A 20,718-nucleotide genomic window follows, 5' to 3' on the forward strand; every position below is an offset into this window, starting at 1 on the left:
TTCACATGTTTCATGAGACCACCAATATATTTAAATTTTAGAGCTTAAAAGTTTAAGTTCAATTGCACTACTAAAATTATTAGTATCAACGATAAAATTGAGGTGAGTTATAATTTGTCACACTAACTTGAAAACATTTTTTTTGCCACTCATCAATTAGCTAATATTTTAGATTCCCATAATATATAATCATAAAAATATTACTTTTTTCAAACATCTTTAAACGTTAGAAGTTAAAAAAGAGCTCAATTGTACTACTAAAATTATTACTATCAGCTTTAAAATATCATCAAAAAATTTCAACAAAAGGAAAAAAATAATTTTAAATATTAAGATCGTGAGAGATGTTGAGGAGTTTAAAAATTTGCCGCATAGCACATTGCTTGTAATGAGATCGGGTCAAATGGATCTGGGGAAGACTCTGTTGGGAGGATTTCAGAAACATAAATTATTTTATAACCTCGTGCAAATGTAAGCGAGGTCTAGTGGGATTTATGCTGATTGCCACTCGGGCACGGTGATCAAACCCTCAGAGCCTTAGAAAGAAGAGAATTCGCCCTGATCCTATAAATTGGCCCAAAACCCTCCTCTCCATATTGTTTTGTGCTTCTCTAAGCCTGAGATGCCTTGTTCCCCTTATCTCAGCTAGAAATTGCGGTATGGAGGGGGTCTGTTGTCTTGAGAGCCAACATCGCTCTCTTTGGCGAATCTCTTATCTCTGGTTCAATTGGGGTTTTCGTGAAACATCCTACATGGCATAGTCCTATTTTAATTAGGTATGTTAATTCATTCTAAGTGGCTCTATCTGTTTGAAAATGAATTAGTAGGCAAAATGTTTGATTTGCTCGCACAAATAGAAGCCATGAATTTGGAACTTGTTTATTTGTCTCATGATAGAATAAGGGGATGAAAACCTTCTAACCTGAAATTCTATCTGAATTTATCATAGAATCTTTCTGAAGGTCCCTTGCCCGAAGCTATCAGTAAATTATGGTGGCAAAAGCTATAGATATCTCTTGCAATTAGTTAACTGAGTATCCCAGCAGGAATAGGAAGTTGCTCTATACTAGAATCAATAAATTCATCTGGGAGTGTATTTCTAGGTTTCCATTCAATAATCATTGGGAAATTTGCGAAAACTGAAGGAATTAGATCTCTCTTCAAACTCCCTGTCGGATATAATATCAGTCTCTCGAAAACCCAAAAATGTTTCCCTATTTGAATTTATTTTTCAACACTCTTACAAGATAATTCCCAATACATTTTTCAGGCAACGTCAATAGAACCGTGTCCTGATTTTGAATCGAGGCCTCGGCAGACCATTGACATCCTTATTACCTGCATCTTCCTCAAGCAAAACTCGGTACTTAATTGTGAAAAAATGTCCATACCAGTATTTTGTGGGATTATGGTGGAGAGGTGATTTGTGTGGAGAAATGTTTGATTTCTCACACCATAAATTTGAGCCTGAAAAGATCTAACAGCAAGAAATTGTCGATTCAAATGTTGGATTTAATGACGCTAACTTGCTTGGGAGAGACGGTTTGGGATCAGTTTTAAGGGAATATTAGGAGAAGGCACATTTGTTGCTGTGAAGGTTCTGAATTTACAAACCGGCAAGTTGAAAGAAAATTCAAATCAGAGTGGAAGCATTACTGAAAGTTGGATTAGAAATCTTATTATAACCAAATTCACGTTCAAGAATTCAAGCAATTTCGAAGGTTCAGTGTTTTTGGTGTTTATGTGCAATGGAAGCTTAGAAAAGCATATATATTCTGAGATGAATGATATAGAGTATGGATGCATGTAAATTGAGATTGTAAAGAACAGTGAACATGGTTACTGGTGTTCCCCATCCAGCAGAATATTTCATTATGATTCTTCCGTACAAGTATTGCACTGTACCATTTGAAGAAACTCATTCAAGCAAATACCTAGTTGCATTAGTTGTTCTCGGTATGCGTTGTTCAAGATTTTTACCCAAAGATCAACTGACTGTGTGATGTGGCAAGGTTTTTGGAGAGCCTCAAGCACAATTCTGTATCAGATTGAGACCTAGCATATCTGTTTTTAGTAGATTAAAACCTAACATGTCTGATTTGCTCAGAAGTAGAAATGCAGCAAGAAATGATCAGCCTGAATCTGACTAAAAGTTCACCACATTCTAATCAGTGAAATTGTAGCTTCCAGCAAATTCTCTTCCCACTGTTATTCTTCCGAAAAACCCTGGACAAGTGTAAATATATTATTCAAGACCTCATTTATCTGAATGGAACTTCTATAAGTTTAATAGACTAGCATTTTCCTCACTTCGATTAGGTAAGCTGTAAGATCATCTTCAAATCAGGTAGTTTATTCCTTTGCATAGATTCCTTCCTTTCTACATCCAAGAAAAACAAAGTTTGTTGTTTGGGTGTGCTTAGAGCTATGGAGGATTTCAGAGTAGCAGAAGTTTTAAGGTGTGATAGTTTTTTAATTATAGGGTGGAAGCTTATAAATTATTAGGAAATTATCTTTAGAAGGTAGAAAATCTTTCTCTTCATTTTCAATTTTATCCCTGCTATACAAAACTTATTCTGTCAATTATCTGATTGATTCCTTGAAAACATTAAGAGCGACTCAATAATGCGTAACCAAATTTGTATAAAATTGCTAAGACTTTCTTGTTTCTTTCCTCTTACATCTGTAAGTCCACTAATTTGGGACTTACCTGGAACATTCTCTAGGTTCAAATAATTTGCTTCATAAACAATTTCTTGGATAACTGAAGACTTGAGATTTCCACAATTTAACATTATATCATTGTACCACATACACCTCTTTAACTTTCTGAAGTTACAAGAAATTACAAAACATTTGGACTCACAAATGAACTTGGTCACTGTAAATGAAAGATGTTATCATCCAAGGTGAAAGAGAGAGAATGTAGTAGACAATTCATATGGAGGACGGTGAAAGCACGTAGCTGCATTTTATTCAATATGTTTTGAAATTGAAAGCCATGTTTTCCATTTCAGACAATTAGATCAGAAATCACAAAAAACATCAGTAAGGTCATGTATAACAACTCCTGCAGCACTTTGGTTCGTACTATATCTTTCATGGAGGCAAGAATAGGTTTGCTCTTCTTTGCTGTAATTGTGCTTGCTGCAAATATAATGTGTGTTGTTAATGTGCTAGTTCTGTCTGTACCACAGACCAGCACCCTCATACTGCTTTTCTTATGAAAAACAACTCCTGTAGCCACCAAACAGAAGATATATTAAGGCCACCAAACATTATTGACTTCGAATGCACGAACTGATGTTGGATATGTTTGTGTGAACATTGTCAGCTGTTTTCCTTCAATGCTCTGCATCGTTCTTCCCTCCCCATCAAATACAAGCAACTTATTCTTAGGCAGGTGTACCAAAATCCACCCACTACTATTAACCACTACTTGTGTACACCTTTGACTGCTAATATCATTCACAACCCCACCACACCCAACTTCTCCACATAGCTTCCTTGGCAATGCATCTACCTCCAACCACCTATTTTTTCTCTCCTCTTCATCCAGTTCCCATAAACAAAGACCCTTTGTGTACACCAAAACCACCTTCCCATCATACCCACTTAACCTCCAGTGATACAAATGATTAGAATAAGGTCCATAAGGCCTTTGTGGATGCCTGATAACATCCCAATGCCCCTCTTTCACATCAAATGCAACAACATCAAACCTGCATCTGCTCACCCCAAGATAGGTGGAATTTATCCAGTAAAACCTACCCCTTGAGTAAACCCCTTCTCCCAATGGATACACGCTTTTGGGTGTGTTCATCTGAAGTCTGGTCCACGAATTCTTCTCTGAATCATAAATCTCCACCACCATATTGTTTTCCTCTGCCATGATTACACCTCTTCCAATGACCAAGATGCAGAGCCTTGTGGATACATCGAAGGCAAGCCCAACAAAATCATATTGCCTGAGTTGAATGGGAGGAGGAAGTTGTTTACAGGTCTTGGTAATGGGGTTGCAAATGTAAAATGAGGTGGGTGAACCGTTCTTAGAGCAACAGAGGACACTCTTGCAGGCTGTGACAACGTTGATGGAATCGGGTGCTAAAAACTCCAAGGAGAGTCTATGAATATGGGAATTGGGCAGCGATTGAAGTAGATATAAATTGTTATTGAGAGAGTTCAGACGGTGAGATGGATGGAGACGGCCGATAAGAAAAGCAGGAGTAGAAGAGGGATGAACAAATGGTGTTATCCGCCGAAACCCCAGTGATGGCGAAAGAAGAGATTTCCATTGTTTACAAACAGCCCTGAACCTCCCAATTGTCAAAATGGGCAACTGGGCTAAAACAAGGACTAATAGTTCTTCTGGTAACGAACCCCATATCTCGGAATTCAGCTCCATCTCAAGTTATTTTGGCTCTCAAAGCATAAAAAACCATTCTGGGCGTGCAATAGGCATCAATGGAGTAGTGGGTAAAATATCAGGATATCAGCATTGCCATATTTACCTTGCACGCTGCAATGTGGTGGATACTACAACAACACAAGTGATTCGAGAATAGCGTGGAAGAAACTGCCAAACGGACAAGCCACATAGAAAGCTTGAAATCGGCAACAAACGGCAGCGGGACAATTGGGGTTTTTTTTTTTTGAAAGTTGTCAAAACTAATTGAAATAAAAACTTTTTTCGTGGCTGCATAGCTACTACCGGTAACAAACTAGGGGGTGTGGACAAATAGCTGATGGAGATGAGTATTTCAATTCTGCATTCATTATCCCAACTAATTTAACATGCCCTTACCGTGGGTGAAACAGGTGTCTTGTGAGACTGGTAGATAGGTAGACATGCTAAGCTTTTAGTTGTAGAGAGGATCATTTTAACGTGAGACTAGTAGATGGATGGTTCTGAAGGAAGATTTTGAAAATGGAGGAAGTTAGTAATATTTGGATAGGTTTGATTCTCAATGAGAATATAAAATGGTAATACATTTGAGAATATTTATAAAAACAATTTCAACATGAGCAATTTAATTTATATAAGACAATGCTTTTCAAAATAAGAGATGTGGGGAGATAATGTCATCTATCAAAGTTTAAACATGCATAGGCTTGTTTGGGTCAGGAATATTTGACTAATGGGCGCCCCTCCACCCACATTGGCTACTTAGTTAGAAGGCTTCTATATCTAATATATGAGATTTAGTTTTTTAATTATAATTATAAATCATAAGTCAGATTCAAATATTTAATTGTTTATTTAATAATAATTGTAGAAATATATTTTAAAATAAAATATCAAATATTAATTTTTATTGTATTTGTTTAAATTGTTCTATTTATTTTTTAAATAGACAAGTTTAAATCAATAGTTCTAGTATGTTCTATCTATTCAATATGCAATTAATATATCTCAATGCGTGTCAACAATTTGCATTTAATATGCACCAGATATTATAAACTAAATACTGTTGTAATACTTTTTGAATTGTTTGTATTAATGAATTATAATACAATTTTTAAAGTTTATATGTTTTCTAAATTAATTTTCTTTTAATCAGTTGATTGAATTGAGGTTTTATACGCCAATTTATATCCCACTTTATATAGATTTATGAATCATCATACATAATTTTTGTTACCATATATTATAAAATATTATTCTAATCTTAATGATTGTTAAATTTTGAATTATTTGTTTACTTTTAATATGATAGTATTTTTTAATATAATTTTAGTAATTCAATTAAAAATATTCAAATATATATATATATATATATATATATATATATATATATATATATATATATATATATATATATATATATATATATATATATATATATATATATATATTTATATTATCTTATATATTTTATTAGTATAATTGTCATTATTAAAATTGTAATAATATATATTTTATTATAAAAACTATATAAAAAAAAAATTTATTAATTAAATATTCTATATAGTATAGTAAATTTATTAAATTAAAATTATATTTATATTAAAAAGTAAGTAAAAACTAAAGGGAAGTACTAAGCTACTATGTGGCACTTGTTAAATATTATCACATCACTTGTGTAGTAGGTATAAAAGTTGGTAATAATATCTATTTATTTCCTTCAACTAATAATAAAAAGCCTCACTCATGAGTCTAGCATGTTTCAACCAATAAGATCCAAAATATTTTCTTTTATGAAATTACTAAAATTCTAATAGATATTTGAACTATACAAATGACAAATATTTTAAAAAAACGAAGCTTGAGTGAAAGCTTTCATTCAAAGTTGAAGTCTAGTTGGAGGCTCATTGTGGTGCAAGAAGCAACATTAGTGTGTGCTCTACATCTAATTGTATTTACTTTGATTCTTTAAGTTAATAAGGAATTCAATTCATAGTTTTAATTCATATTAGGAAAAAAAATCTTATATTATATATTTGGTTTTTTATTATTATTAATTAATTAAGTCGATGGGCTTTGTGTTCTCCTGAATACTTGTAAGCCTCTTTTCGGGTAATTTTTCTTTTTTCTCAATAGAAATAGCAACTTGCCTTATGTTTTTCCTTAAAATTCTTTAGCCTTCGTGGAATTAGTTGGAAAGATGATACTGCATGTCTTTATTTGAGTCGGAAGCTTTCATTATTACAAGCATTTGCAATCAAATGAAGTATTTCTCTCAAATAGAAAGAGTTGCAAGCCTTTTGAGAATTTAAACTTTATGGTAAGGTATGCACCAAAATCTATCTACTATAAAGAATGCATTTTGTAAATTTTGTACTACAATCGAGTTTCATGAAGTCACTTGTTTCTGATAATTATTGTGAAGAAATATGCCAAATGTATTAAGGTCATTGTAAGGATATGTATGTTTCTTAGAATCTTCTTTTTATGTTTATGTTATAGGATTTTAAATTTTTAGAAAAATTATCCACACTAGAGACATAAGTATGTAGATATAGTTTCTAGTATCCAAATACTTTTATAATTTGTTAAATATTGTTTTCTTTGGAAACTAACTAATGATTTTGTAGGGAAATCTTTTGAAACATATATTCAAATAGGGGATTCAAGGCTTCCAAGGAAGATGTTGATACGGTTGTAAAAGCTTCTTGGAATACATGTACCATGCCCCTTGACCTTACATCTCCAACTATGTGATTGTATTCTCGTTCCTTTCATTCAATGAATGATTTCTATATATGAATTGGAAAGTTGCTTATCTTAAAAGTAAGGGAAAAAATATATTGACCATTGGGGAAGTTTGTTTTCATGTGTGCAACAAAGAGGTCATATTATGGACAAGTATAGATATGGTGGAGAAACACTTACAATAGCTAGCTAAGTTTGAAATACAAGATTTAAGGAATTTATTTGCAAGTTTTTAATACCGTGAGATAAATGAAGATGGCACAACTTGGTTTGGCACTTGCTAGATTTGATATTCAATGAGGTCGGTCTTCTAATATATTTTCCTTATCAAATGAATTGCATGCATATGCCATTTATTTGTATATCTTTCTCTCAATATATTTAATATTCCATACATTATATTCTATTACATTAAGGAAAACACCATTAATAGTAGACAAATTTTTAGTTTTATTAAGAAATATATGTGGCTACATGGGTGTAGATCTTAGATTTTCCACTCCTAGTTTTTATTCTTCACAACATAGAAATTAGTATATAAAGTGTCTTTATATTCATTATAATAGCACTTGAGCCAATAAGATACAATTTTCATGCCAATAGTGGCACATGTTGTATAGTATTTAAGTAGTAAACTTGTATTTAAAAATTTTTAAACCCTTATTTTTTCACATTTTGAAGAATATTTAATGTGGATATATTGAATAATATTTCATGTTTATATATTGAATAATATGTTATTCATTTTCTTGAAAGAATCAAGATTATATTGTGAATTGTTGGAGTTCATCAAACTGGCATAGCAAGGAGACACATATCATGCAGTGATGACTTTGACCATCTCTTGTTGAGTCCTATTTTTGTTTTCACTTGAAACATGACAACATAAAAAATCTCACCATTGTCAATATGAATGAAAACATTGATTACAAGCTCATTAATACCTTATATTTTAATTTAATGACAAATCTACATTAAGGAATGAGGAATATACTTGTCAAAATAAATTCCAAACGTTTAGGATTTCTACATAAATCAAACTCAAGAGATATGACTTAATATTTAGAAAATATCCATTTATAATAAGTCATGTAACTTTACTAGTTAGAAAAGGAATAATGAAGGAAAGTGTATGCATCTATCTAGCAGAGCATGAAAAAATCAATCATTATGCAAACATTTAGGATCATATTTTGTTAAAGAAAATAACATAGACACAAGTATGCTTGTCAAGAGCAATTGTAGAAATAGAATGAAAGAAGAATTCATAAACAACCATGTCATCTTTTGTTGTTTAGTAGGACAAATTTTGCCTTCATCAATTGTGATAATCATAATTTATTTATCAAATATTGCCTCCCCATTTAAAAACAACTACACACACAAATAGTAGCAAGAATGGTCAACAATTAATTACAATCCATATATTTATGAAATGTAAAACAATAGAAAGTGTTATTGTTTGTATCAATGAATCATTCAACCTTCATTATAGGTGGATCCTTCCAAGGCCCTTTGTTAAACCTAAGGTAGACCCTTTCATTGGCATAGATGCACGGAACAACCAAAAATTTATGTAGATAGACTGTTGGAGAGCATGGATACCAATGATAATTATTATGTTTAATAATAAATGCATCACATATATAGGAACATGTACAAGATTTATTACTTACAATTTCAAACAGTTTTCGACTATATGGGATTACAATTGAAAAATATATAATTAGACTATGTGATTCAAAGATAGTTTTGTTTGCAATTACTGTTGTTTGGGCTGCTAAGGCAAGCGAAAAGGGACGTAGTATCTACTTTGAATAGATGCAAAAAAAAAAAAAAAAACATTTAGAAATTCAGTAACCAATTTAATGTGTTATATGTAAATTTGAAATCAATGTCTAATAGAATTTCCAATTATACATACATATATATACTTTCTAAATTTAAAAAATAACAAAGTAGTATCTTTACTATGTGGAAGTAGGTAGACATATAAATGAAGTTAAGACTTGATAAAAAGTATATGGAACTAACTTGTAAGGAAATAATGTCAGCATCAAATTCAAACACTTAATAATATGTGTGAGCCATAGGCAAATATACATAGAATTTGTGAAGATAATCTAAATTCCCACTATATCCTAGATGGTCTTATTGTTTTTTTTTTTTTTAATAAATCGAGAGTTCAAAAAAGAGCACCAAAAAGGAGGGAGGCAAGGCCTCAACCAGCTAATCGAAGATAGACTTAAATTTATATGAAAATACCATTGATAGACTAAGACTAATGGTCATAATGTTAAAGTGCAAAACATTTTTATTTTTCAAATAAACTAAAATTTATATAATAACACCCATGGAAATTGATCAAGATTTGTAATGATAAATATTTTTTCTCATTTTTTTTACTTCATTACCCAACATGGAGGCAAGAGTTTACTCATTAATGTTTTGTCCATTCTCTTCAAGTTAGATATGCCTACAAAATGAGCTTCTTAAAATTATGTCTATGACTCGTAAATTATAGATTATAACCATGATTCAAGTTTTCTATTTGATAAAATAAAAATATTTTTTTTGGAATTCATTCACTCTAACTAATGCTCACTCTAACCAAATTCCAAGTGGTTGATTTTATGATCGCTACAATTATAATATCATTGCTTATAATATTTTTATGTGTTTTCCAAAGGCAACAATCTCTTGCATATATATTTAGAATGAGTCAAGAAGAGAGATGTTTATTCATTATTATGTAATTAATATAATGACAATTATGACTTTGTGTTGTATGTGTGTGTGTATATGTATATATATCTGATGTGGGGAGATATAGGGATTTAAGTACAACATTTGGAAATAAACTCAACTTAAAACATCCAACACTCCCCTCTCAGAGATGCAAACGAAAGCCAAAAATTGATTAATGAAACACAAAAAATACAAGGCTAGATGCAACATATTTGTAGGTGTAATTATTTCACTTCACATATAAAGAAACCACAACATGCTCGAGCATGAGGCCTTCTGAGTTGTGGCCTTATACAAAACAAGAATTATACAATCTCATAGCCTTATCTCACATTTTCTATCTCAATTTCTCTCTTAGAAATCCCCCCTCCTACATCTAACCAAGCTTCTTTTATAGTCAATTAAGCCACAAGTCGGCTAGTCAAACATTTGATTATAATATAGGTCCATACTTGGAAGAGGAAACCAAGATCCACACAAACAACAATATAAAACGATGCACACTCAAAGGTAGGTCGACACATGTGTTAGGAGTTGGCTCCTAATTGTGCAAGATGCCACGTAATTAAGAAAAAACTATGCCAATCATAACAACATGCTATGTAGGATGAAGATAGCAGGAAAACATGATTACAAAGAATGACACAAAACTCGAGAAATATGGAACATAAGAATTAGCGCACCTAGGAAAACAATCAAGAACAAAACCTCAACATGATGAAAATTATGCATAACATAAAACAAAACCAACAACGGCTGCTTCATGAAAAATAGACTAGTGCATAAAACAAGAAATATTTTGTTGGTGCAAGATTGCTCAAAGACCAAGATGCTCCTACATCAGGAACCTAGGATTAATAAATAATTGATGTCCACATCAATCATGATTGATATTCAAACCTAAGTCATAAAGATCCAACTCAACATGTAATCAACGAGTTGTCTTCAATTGGTTCATCCTTTCTCTAAACTAGGTATTCCATGTAGTCTTTTCTTCTGGTGCTTTTACTCATTCGGCTACTTAGAATCTTCAAAATGCTATATGCTTTTGTCTTAGGATAATCCAAGTTACCTTTTAGCTTATCTTTTGATTCAAAATATTTGAAGATATCTATAATGTTGAATATAGGTGAAATATCCATATCTTCTGGTAATTCAACTTTAAAAGCATTTCCATTGTCAAACTTTTTCAGAATCCTACAATGACCAAACTTCTTCATATTCAACTTACTGTAGGTGCCAACTGGAAATCTATTTTTCTTCACATCAATCATAACCTCATCACCAACTTCAAAAGATTTAGGTCTCCTCCTCTTATTAGCTCTCTATTTGTATTCCAAATTATTGCCTTCCCAATTCATTTTAACTTCCTCATGTAAAGCCTTCATGAAATCTATGAATTCCTTAGCCTCACTACTTCTCTTTGTTTCAAAGTTCCAATCTCTCAATTCAATGGTTCCCTTAGGATTCATTCCAATAATAATCTCAAAAGGTGTCTTCTTAGTGCTCCTATTTACAAAATTATTTTATGCAAAGTTTGCTTGTGCCAAAATCAAATCCCAATTAGTAGAATTATCTCCAACCAAACATCTCAACAAGTTACCCAAACATCTATGCACAACTTTAGTTTGTCCATCTATTTGTGGATGAAACATGGATCTATATTTCAACTCTTTATTCAGCTTCTTCCAAAGTATCCTCTAGAATAACAAGTAAACTTAGTATCTCTATTTGAAACAATAGTTTTAGGTAATCCATGCAATCTTACCACTTCCTTAAAGAATAATTCAGCCACATGTACAACATCAAATATCTTCTTGCAAGGTATTGAATGAGTCATCTTTGAAAATCTATCAACTACCACCAAAATAGAATCATTACCTCTTTGAGTTCTAGTCAAAGAAATAGCAAAATCTATAGTGATATCTTCCCAAGGCTTATAAGGTATAGGAAATGGTGACTATAATCCCAAATTTTGACTCATTGTTTTTCCTATTTGACAAATTCTACAAGTTCTCACTATCCTTTGTACATCCTTATAAATATGTGGCCAAAAGTATGCCTTTGAAATCAACTTCACTATCTTATCAATCCTAGAATTGTTCACAAGTCCACCACTATGCTTCTCTTTTATGATGTTCTCTCTCATAGATCCTCTAGGTATTTAGAATTGAATTCCTTTAAATAACATGCCTCCCTAAATGAAATAATCAGTCCACTTATTTCTCACCATTTTTTCCTAACAAGATTTCTAGTGTTCTACAAAATCAATATCAGTTTCATACAAATACTTCAAATCATTAAAACCAAGTACCTTAACTCTCATTTCTATCAGTGAATTCCTTCTTCTTCTCAAAGCATCATCAAACTTGTTTGACTGTCCACTCATATGTTTCAAAATTCTTTAGTGCTCCATGTGTCCAATTGAAATCCTTTTTATCTCCTCTCACAGTCTCATTCATAGCATTACAAATAGAATTGAAATTTATGATGAACTTCCTATAAAACTTGTCAATCCATGAAATGATCTTACCTCTCCAACATTATCAAGTGTAGACCAATCAAGAATAAATTTTACCTTCTTAGGATCCATCTTCAAACCATCAGCTGAAATAAAAAATCCAAATGTACACAATTTATTTCTTCGTAAATGAACATTTCTTCAGGTTAATCAACAATTTATCTTCTTTCAATCCTTGCAATACCTGTATAACATGCTCAAGGTGCTCTTCCTTAGTGTTACTAAATATCAAAATGTAATCTAGATATATAGTTAAAATTTTACCCAAGAATATTCTCCTCCTATTGCTCCTGCTACTAGTTGGCCCTCTGATCATTCAAACCCCAAGTGGGTGTTCCCTCAGCTGAATTTAGCTATTTCTCCTCCCAGACCTGAGGGAGAGAAAGAAGATGATAATGTTGTTGTTTTTGATAGATGGGATCCCCCTAAGCCATCCGCTCACCATACCCCTAGGTGGAGATTTGATGATAAGGATCCTCCTCCCTTGGTTGGCACTATGCTGATAGCTTGATGCTTTTTTTTTTCTATATTATTTTTTATGAATAGTTGATCTCTGGCCTTGGGCCGTATGAACTTGTGAGGTGATCTTTTTTCCCCTAGCCCCTTTTTTTGTGACTCTGTAACTTTATTGTATTTATTTTGATATAAGGAAGGGACTATTCATAAATAAAAAATCACTCATCAACCTCATAAAAGTACTATGTGTTAGAAAGTAAATTTCACCAAGATAACTGAGAGGGGGGGAAGGGGGGTGAATCATATCAATACAACTTTTATTGACCTTGTTAATTCTAAAACATGTGGTCAACATAAACAACCATAAGAAGATAACCAGACACAATAACACCAAATATGTTAACTAAGGAAACCCTTGATCAAAGGGAAAACTGTGATGGGGATGGTACTCACAAAATGGTGTACTAATATATATGTTCATTGTAAGAGGATGGACTCTATTAGGAGCCAATGAAATATGTTTAGTACAATTTAGTCCCTATTAGGAGACTTTGAATCCTTTTAAGGAGATTCTAGCCCTATTAAGATGTGTAGAAGGAAGAAGGACCCATTGTCCAAACATCTTTAGGGGAAGACCACCGAACTCACTATCCAATTGGTCTATGTATTATTCCTTGCAAAATAATACCAAATACAACTAATCTTAGAAACTCATACTCTTTCTATGTCCTCTTACCGTGCCTCTTCTACACCAAACACTTCTTGGATCTCAATAGTAGATATGAAAACTTGCATTACGATAATCCCTTAGATCTCTTACTCGCATGTACTAATAATTTATATTCAACAAATACATAATCAAAAGGAGAAAAAGATTTCCTTTTTACAAAGTCTTTAAAATAATTTATTGATTCAGCCTTGATGCTTTCCCAATTTACAATTACAATAGGACCTCATTAAGATTAAATAATACACACTACATTACATCTTTCTATAGTTACATAATATTGTTAGCTCACAATCTTTACAACTCTTCACATGTGCATCCTCAAACTTTGTGTACTTACTGACATCATCATTAGGATGTCTTCTATCTCTATTTAACTACACTCAACTAGATTCTATCCCTGTTAGGAGATATAATCCAATTACTAGAAACCACTTCTTAGGAACTCTGTCTATAAACTATCTTCTATAAATCTTGAATAACTATTACCAGTCTTTGACTTTCTACATGTGCTCTTATCAATGCCATCAGGAAACTCTATAAAACATTTCCTTAGCTTTGCTTGATCTTATCATCAATTCTCAAATCCTACATTCTGTATCTCTATCTATTGCTCTATCATTCTTCATAGAATCATTAGTATGTTGACATCAATGGAAAACATAGTCATGAATACAACACATAGTCATGCTAACAATCTCCCCAATGCTCACACAATGTTAGGATACCCCCCCATGAGAATATTATCATTGTTCATGCTAACGATATCCCCCTTTGGCATTGATGACAACATAGGTGAAAAATTGTTGGAAATAATCAAGACAAGCTAGGTTACTGAGAGGGGAGGGTTGAATCAGTAACCTCAAAACTTTTAACAAATCCAACACTTAATCAACATAATCCATTCACCATTAGTTGATCTAATCTACTGCATGCATGAGAAACTGAAAGATAAACATTCATGGCACATGAACACAATATTTGGTGACCCAGAAACCTTCCAAATAGAAAGTAAAATTGGGGTGGGGATGATACCCACAAGACTTCAATACTGTAGTACAAAGTTGGCCTATTAAGGCTTACAATGATCACTTTAGATGATCTACCCTATTAGGAGGAATTAGGACTGCTAGGTCCACCTTGTTAGAGGTTTTACAAACATACATGAAGTATGCACTCTATTAAGAGATTTAGAGAAAAGACTATTAAGTCTACCCTATTAAAGGATTTGAATTTGATTCACCTATTAGGATGAAACAATAGATCTAACTTACAATTGATTTGTTGATTAGATCCTTGAAATGTTGATCACCTCTTTGTGATATATGTAACTGGACTGCTCCTTCTAGACCTTACTGAATACTCTGCTCTACTATTGATTCACATTCACTCTTCTCAAAACATTACTTGTCCCACTTGGGAATGATACAATACATTACATATAAACCATCCCAATTCTTATATTTACAAGGTCAGCCAAAACATAAGTTAACACAAATATTACCGAGTCAGCCCAAATGTACAAACTCAATTTCTGTAAGCTGACTTGGTGACTTTCTGATACTTAGCATCCACTGCATTACTTGGCATCATCATGCATTTGATAGAAGTAGAGGCTTAGTCCATGCTAAGCACTCAAGGTAGCTTCGAACTCGGTGAACATTGGAGACTTAGTAGATATAGTGTAACTCAATAAGAACTTAATACTATGTTTACTTTTCTTGCACTAGGTAAACACTACTCATCCATCACTCACAAAAACTAATGACTTGGTAGATACTGTGAAGCTCGGTAACCACTAACTACTTGGTCTAAACTACTGCACTAATAAACTCACCTGGTAACCATTGGAATGCTCGGTATGAACTATGAAACCTAGTAACCACTGAATTGCTCGAAAAACACTGGAGACTGAGTGATGAACTTGATAACCATACAAAATTATGAATAACTGTTGTCACTAATGATAAACATAACTTAATGCCAACAATCTCCCCCTTTTGCATTAGTGACAAAAACACTTATTAGCCAAAATTTATGTATAGTGACATGCTAATTTTTTTTATTTTCAAAATTTGTCTTTGTAATTCTATTTTACATATCTCCCCCATACAATGTATATATCATATCATATTGAGTGTATATACAAGTATTTCTTCTTATTTACTATGCACAAGTCTCTCCTCTTTTGTTTTGTATTGTACATATGTCTCTCCACAAATATCTCTCCCTCCCCTTTTTTGACAATAATGCCAAACAAGTATACACAACATACTTATACAGAGACACTAAAATGTGAGAGAAACTCATAATGTACTTTGAGAATAAGAGCAAATGTCTTATCCTAGTTCTCTTGCAAAATTTTGCAGGTGTGAAGTGCCACTTGAATTTCTACTGAAAGTTCAATCATATGATCTGGAATTGAAAATTTGTTATCATGGATCAATTTTTTTGAATAAGCAATATGTTTCTGCATTGTGTCCATGATTGGTAGGATCATGTTTTGGATGTCTATTAATGTAGACCTGATCCTTGCTTCCTCTCTCAACAATTCAGCCTGCATGTCTGATAAAAATCTAACCTTTATGTGATGTGTTGAGCTTGAGCTGGGCTCAAGCTGTAACTTTTGGGCATTGGCCTTCAGATCCTCATCAATTTTATTCAATTTTCCTTTGATTTCCTTTGTGTACTTGGTAACATCACAAAGCTTGGCAAAAAGAGATGTTACATTTGTAAAAGAATTTTCAAGATTAGCCAAAATTGAGGAAAGCTCTACCTAATGAATAGAAATGTGTTGAGCAATGTGCTCAAGCACTTTATTGTCAAACTTTTTCTTATCTTTTTCTAACAACTTTTCTTGACCAGTAGAGTCCTCATTGAATTTATTCACTGCTTCCTCCATCTGTAGCAAAATGTGTTGAGATGAATCAACATCCACTCCTATAGCCTTTGTTAGGATATTCTTTGCACTTCCAATTATCCTAAATTCTCTACCTCTTTCCTCTCTTAACTATTTCTGTCTAGCTTTTTGTTCCAGAAGATGGCTAACCAATCTCATTTGTTCCATAGTAGCATTATCAAAATCCCACTTAGGAATTTCAATCTCTTTGTCCAAATTTATATCTTCATCAATTTCTTTTCTAGTAATCAGAATTTTAAGGGATGTCGTTGGTTCTACGTTTGATATTACTACAATGGTAGAGATAGTAGGGTTTGCTGTGAAAACTTGTATAAGGCCTACTAAAGGAATACTGACTAAAGTGCTGATAAAATCCAAAACTAAAGTGCTACCCAAAATTGAAATAATAACATGTGGAACATTGACTGAAGTACATACAATAGAAGCACTGGTAGAAGTATTTACAAATGAAGTACTTACAGGAGCATGTAAAATTGAAGTAGACAAAATTGTAGAACCTAATGTTGAACACACTATTGATGTCCCTAACTTGGGAGTTGAAGAAGAAGAGGGTTGTAGCTTGGTGGATGAAGTGGTAGACACTTCCATTAGAGATACTTGGAGCAGAGAGGGAGCAAAGAGTGATTGAGCAAATGATGTATCTATTGTGGTTGCAATCACACTTGTTGAAGCTATCTCCATGCCAAATGATGTAGCAATCTTTGGTGGAGAGTGACGAAGGGAGGCTATAACTTGTGCAGCTATCCTTACTGGATCATTCTCTTCTTCTTCTCCTTCCTTATCTTCTTCTTCAGCTTCTTCCTCTTTCTCTTCTTCACCATCCTTCATCACTACCTGATAATCCTCAGCATCAATAGTAACACGAGGTGTGTTATCTTCCTCATTATCTTTATCCTTGTCACTATCATCATCATTTATTTCTACTAAATCCTCACTAGGCTTGTGCAAATGATAAACATTTTTCCACATACCTATAGCATCTTTAACTACATGCTCAATATCTTTGACCAAAATCAAACAAGTATGAAATCTCATCATCATCTTCTCTTCATTTTTCTTCATTGCTTCCTTAACCTCTGCATTAGTAAGACTCAGTAGCAATTGTCTCAAAGATTGCTCAAATATATCCTTTGTAGTTTGCATAGCTAATTCTCATCTAACCTTGACCTTGTTTAGCAAAATTGTAGGGATTTGTGAAGCAAACTGATCAAGAGAGAATTTCCATCTTCCTAACTTGTCCATGATCATATCTTCAACCTCTTTCTATTCTGCTGGAGTCCTGGTTTCATATTTGAGTGCTTTGAAGTTATTGATTCTAGCACCTATTATTAATTGGTTGAGTCTAGGGTATAATTTAGTGGCTAATATTCGTAAATTGGCTAATTTTAGAATTTTTTGGCTAGTAATTTGGCTAACAATTTAAGATTTGATACAACCTAAATCGCCATAGTTTTATAAAATTTAGTTCGAGAATATTTAAAATCGCTCAATAATTTATTTTATTGAAAAAATTAAACTCAAATATTCGCCACAATATTCGTTACATGAATAGATTTGAGTTACCTAAATATAATGTATTATTGGAGAAATTAAATTGAACTGACCAATAATTATCATAATTATTAGTTAATTTAGGGATATATCACCAACATTTATTATTCAATATTGATTTAAAGTATATGTAACAATTCTCATAACATTCTACAAGGTAAAAATATGTTCAATTTTGATTTGTAATATTCCATGGTGATTAATGAACTTCCTATTATTATTGAGATTCGTCAATATTTTATACAAAAAAAATTATGATTCAAAAATAATTGCCAAAATTAATCATATTTAGAATAAAAAATTGAGAGTTTCGCCAACATAAATAATTTTGTTTTTTCAAAATAATGAAAGATTCACCGATATTTTATATCTTTTTTTGGAGGCGGCTTTCTTAAAGTTTACCCTAGTTGAGTCTTTCTTGAAAAGTGGGAGGAGGCTTATTAAACACAATTTCAATATCTCCTTTCTTCTTAGATCTTGTAGTAAACACAATTGTTGAGGCCTTAGGTGGCTTGGTGATAATCACCCTACCTTTCTTTTTCACAAGCTTTTCTTCTTTTTCTGATTCATCTTCTTCATTCTTAGATTCTTCATTATCTTCTCCTTTTCCCTCGATAAGCGTAAGAGGAGCATTTTTTTTTTCAACTTTGGTATCTTCCTCTTACCTTTGTTTACCGCCTGAGGTAGCTTGATCTCAAGCTCTAATATGGCCTTTGCTTCTTTATAAGTTCCAAAGATGGGCAACTTTGGATCTATTGGCTCATTCACTAGGGCTTCAATTATCTCCTTTGTTTCATCAATATTAACCTCATAGGGAAGAGGTTTAACCGATACGATTCTAGGCCTTACTGCCTGAATGTATACTTTGTCACAGTCAACCATGAAACAAACATCATCCTTGTAGCCTTCAACTAGTTTTGGTGGAATCTGGAACCTGTTATTCATTTTCTCCTTGAAAACTTCAAAATAGTTATCCATTATACTATCAAAATTCTCACCGATTTTTGCAATAAACTCATTGATTTGGTAAAAAACAAGAGTATCCTTTCTCCATACCGCTGATCCTTTGGATGGGAAAAACTTTTGTACATAAAAGAAAAAACATGTTAACAAAGAACCAAATTTACATGGATTTTTCTTTGAGGTTCTGATGCTTTCCATGTTCTTGTTCAACTATTTCAACATTAGGTCTACCAAATAATATTCCAAATTCTTCTTTACAACTTTGCAAGCTAAGTCCACAGCCTCACACGACACACTATTCAATAAACTGGAGTTGTATATCTTATGTGCATGATATGAATACCAAAACTAAATTCCATGTTAGATACATTACTAATCTTCAGTCCTCTATCATCCCACTCAGCTAGGGTTTTCTTCTATAGCTCATCTCGATGTAGGGTTTTGGTAGACTTAAGCTTGTTGAGCATAAGGAGACCCATGATTCTGTGAATCATCTACTTTGTTATCAAGATGGGCTGCTCTAACCATAGCTAACCATTATGCACTTGACTAAAAAATACCTAATCCACTTGATTTGGAAGTTTCTTAGCAAGTACAGAATGTGGGTCAAACCTTTCTCCTCTAAGTCTTTATGCTCGAGCTTGAGCATTCCATTTACAAACAATTCTCCTAGGGCATTGTCCATTTCTAGGGTTCCAATTTCTTGCACAACACATTTGAAATACGTACAAATATCATTTATAAGAAGTACCTTTGGTAGACTTTGAGACTCAGCTCCATTAGGGTTGAGTGATTCCACAATTGCTAGCACCAGCTTGAAGTTTGGAGCCTTCCACTCAACACCTCACACCAACATCTTAGAACATTTCTTCACCTTGCTACTTTTGTTGGTGGATGCCATGATTTTTTAGTAGACTGATAAAATATTCTTCAAAAACTTCACTGCAAATTACACTCAAGATCATTCAGATGCTCTGTAAATCACTTTGCTCTAAATATACTAAATTTACAATGAAAATGAAGTTGAAATTCTGCTCTTTTGATGAAAAATTTCCCATTAAGAGGATAAGTTCCTTGTAAGAGGATGGACTCTACTAGGAGCTAATAAAATACATTCAATACAATTCAATCCATGTAAGGACACTTTGAATCCATATGAGGAAATTCCAACCCTGTTAGGAGTTGTAGAAGGAAGGACTCACTATCCAAATAGCTTCAAGGGTAGACCACCAATAACATTATCCAACTAGTCTTTGTAGTATTCATTATTGAATAATACCAAATAAAAATGATCTCAACAACTCATACTCTTGCTCTGTCTTTTTACCATACCTCTTTTGCATCAAACATGGTGCATGAGCACCTCAAGATTTTGAGAATATTTTGGATTATAGGTTGGATTAGCCAACCACTAGTTAATAAGGACTAAGATATGAAGTCCCAAGATGATTTATGTGTGTGGATAGCTTAGGGATGAGTGGAGTCAAGGGATTTGAGTGGTTTTTTAGGATCTAGGTGTTTAATTCCCAGAAAGTCAACCAAAGGGTCAAACTTTGACCAAGATCCCAAAGTGGAATAATTTTTTGAGATTTTGATGATTTATGTTGTTTTTTTTAAGGTCTTATGTGAAGGTTTGGAGTCAAGTGGAACCAAAAAGGGGATGGTTTGGCAAAATTGCA

General features: G+C 32.8%; 1 protein-coding gene and 1 long non-coding RNA gene across 2 annotated transcripts; one reads left to right on the forward strand and one right to left on the reverse strand.

The window, feature by feature from the left end:
- Positions 1-353: 353 nt before the first annotated feature.
- On the forward strand, positions 354-7,436 carry LOC149546409 (uncharacterized). Its single transcript, XR_016353710.1, has 2 exons — positions 354-776; positions 7,036-7,436. It is a non-coding gene; the product is annotated as an uncharacterized LOC149546409 (long non-coding RNA).
- LOC149546410 (F-box protein At5g49610-like) lies at positions 2,943-4,747 on the reverse strand. The gene has a single exon (XM_089791184.1). It carries the CDS (start codon positions 4,403-4,405, stop codon positions 3,263-3,265), a length of 1,143 nt encoding a protein of 380 aa, XP_089647310.1. The 5' UTR covers positions 4,406-4,747; the 3' UTR covers positions 2,943-3,262.
- Positions 7,437-20,718: the final 13,282 nt, after the last annotated feature.

Source organism: Cupressus sempervirens, chromosome 7 (assembly GCF_028749045.1).
Source record: "Cupressus sempervirens isolate cs-2001-9-10 chromosome 7, ASM2874904v1, whole genome shotgun sequence".
Taxonomy (NCBI): Eukaryota; Viridiplantae; Streptophyta; class Pinopsida; order Cupressales; family Cupressaceae; genus Cupressus; species Cupressus sempervirens.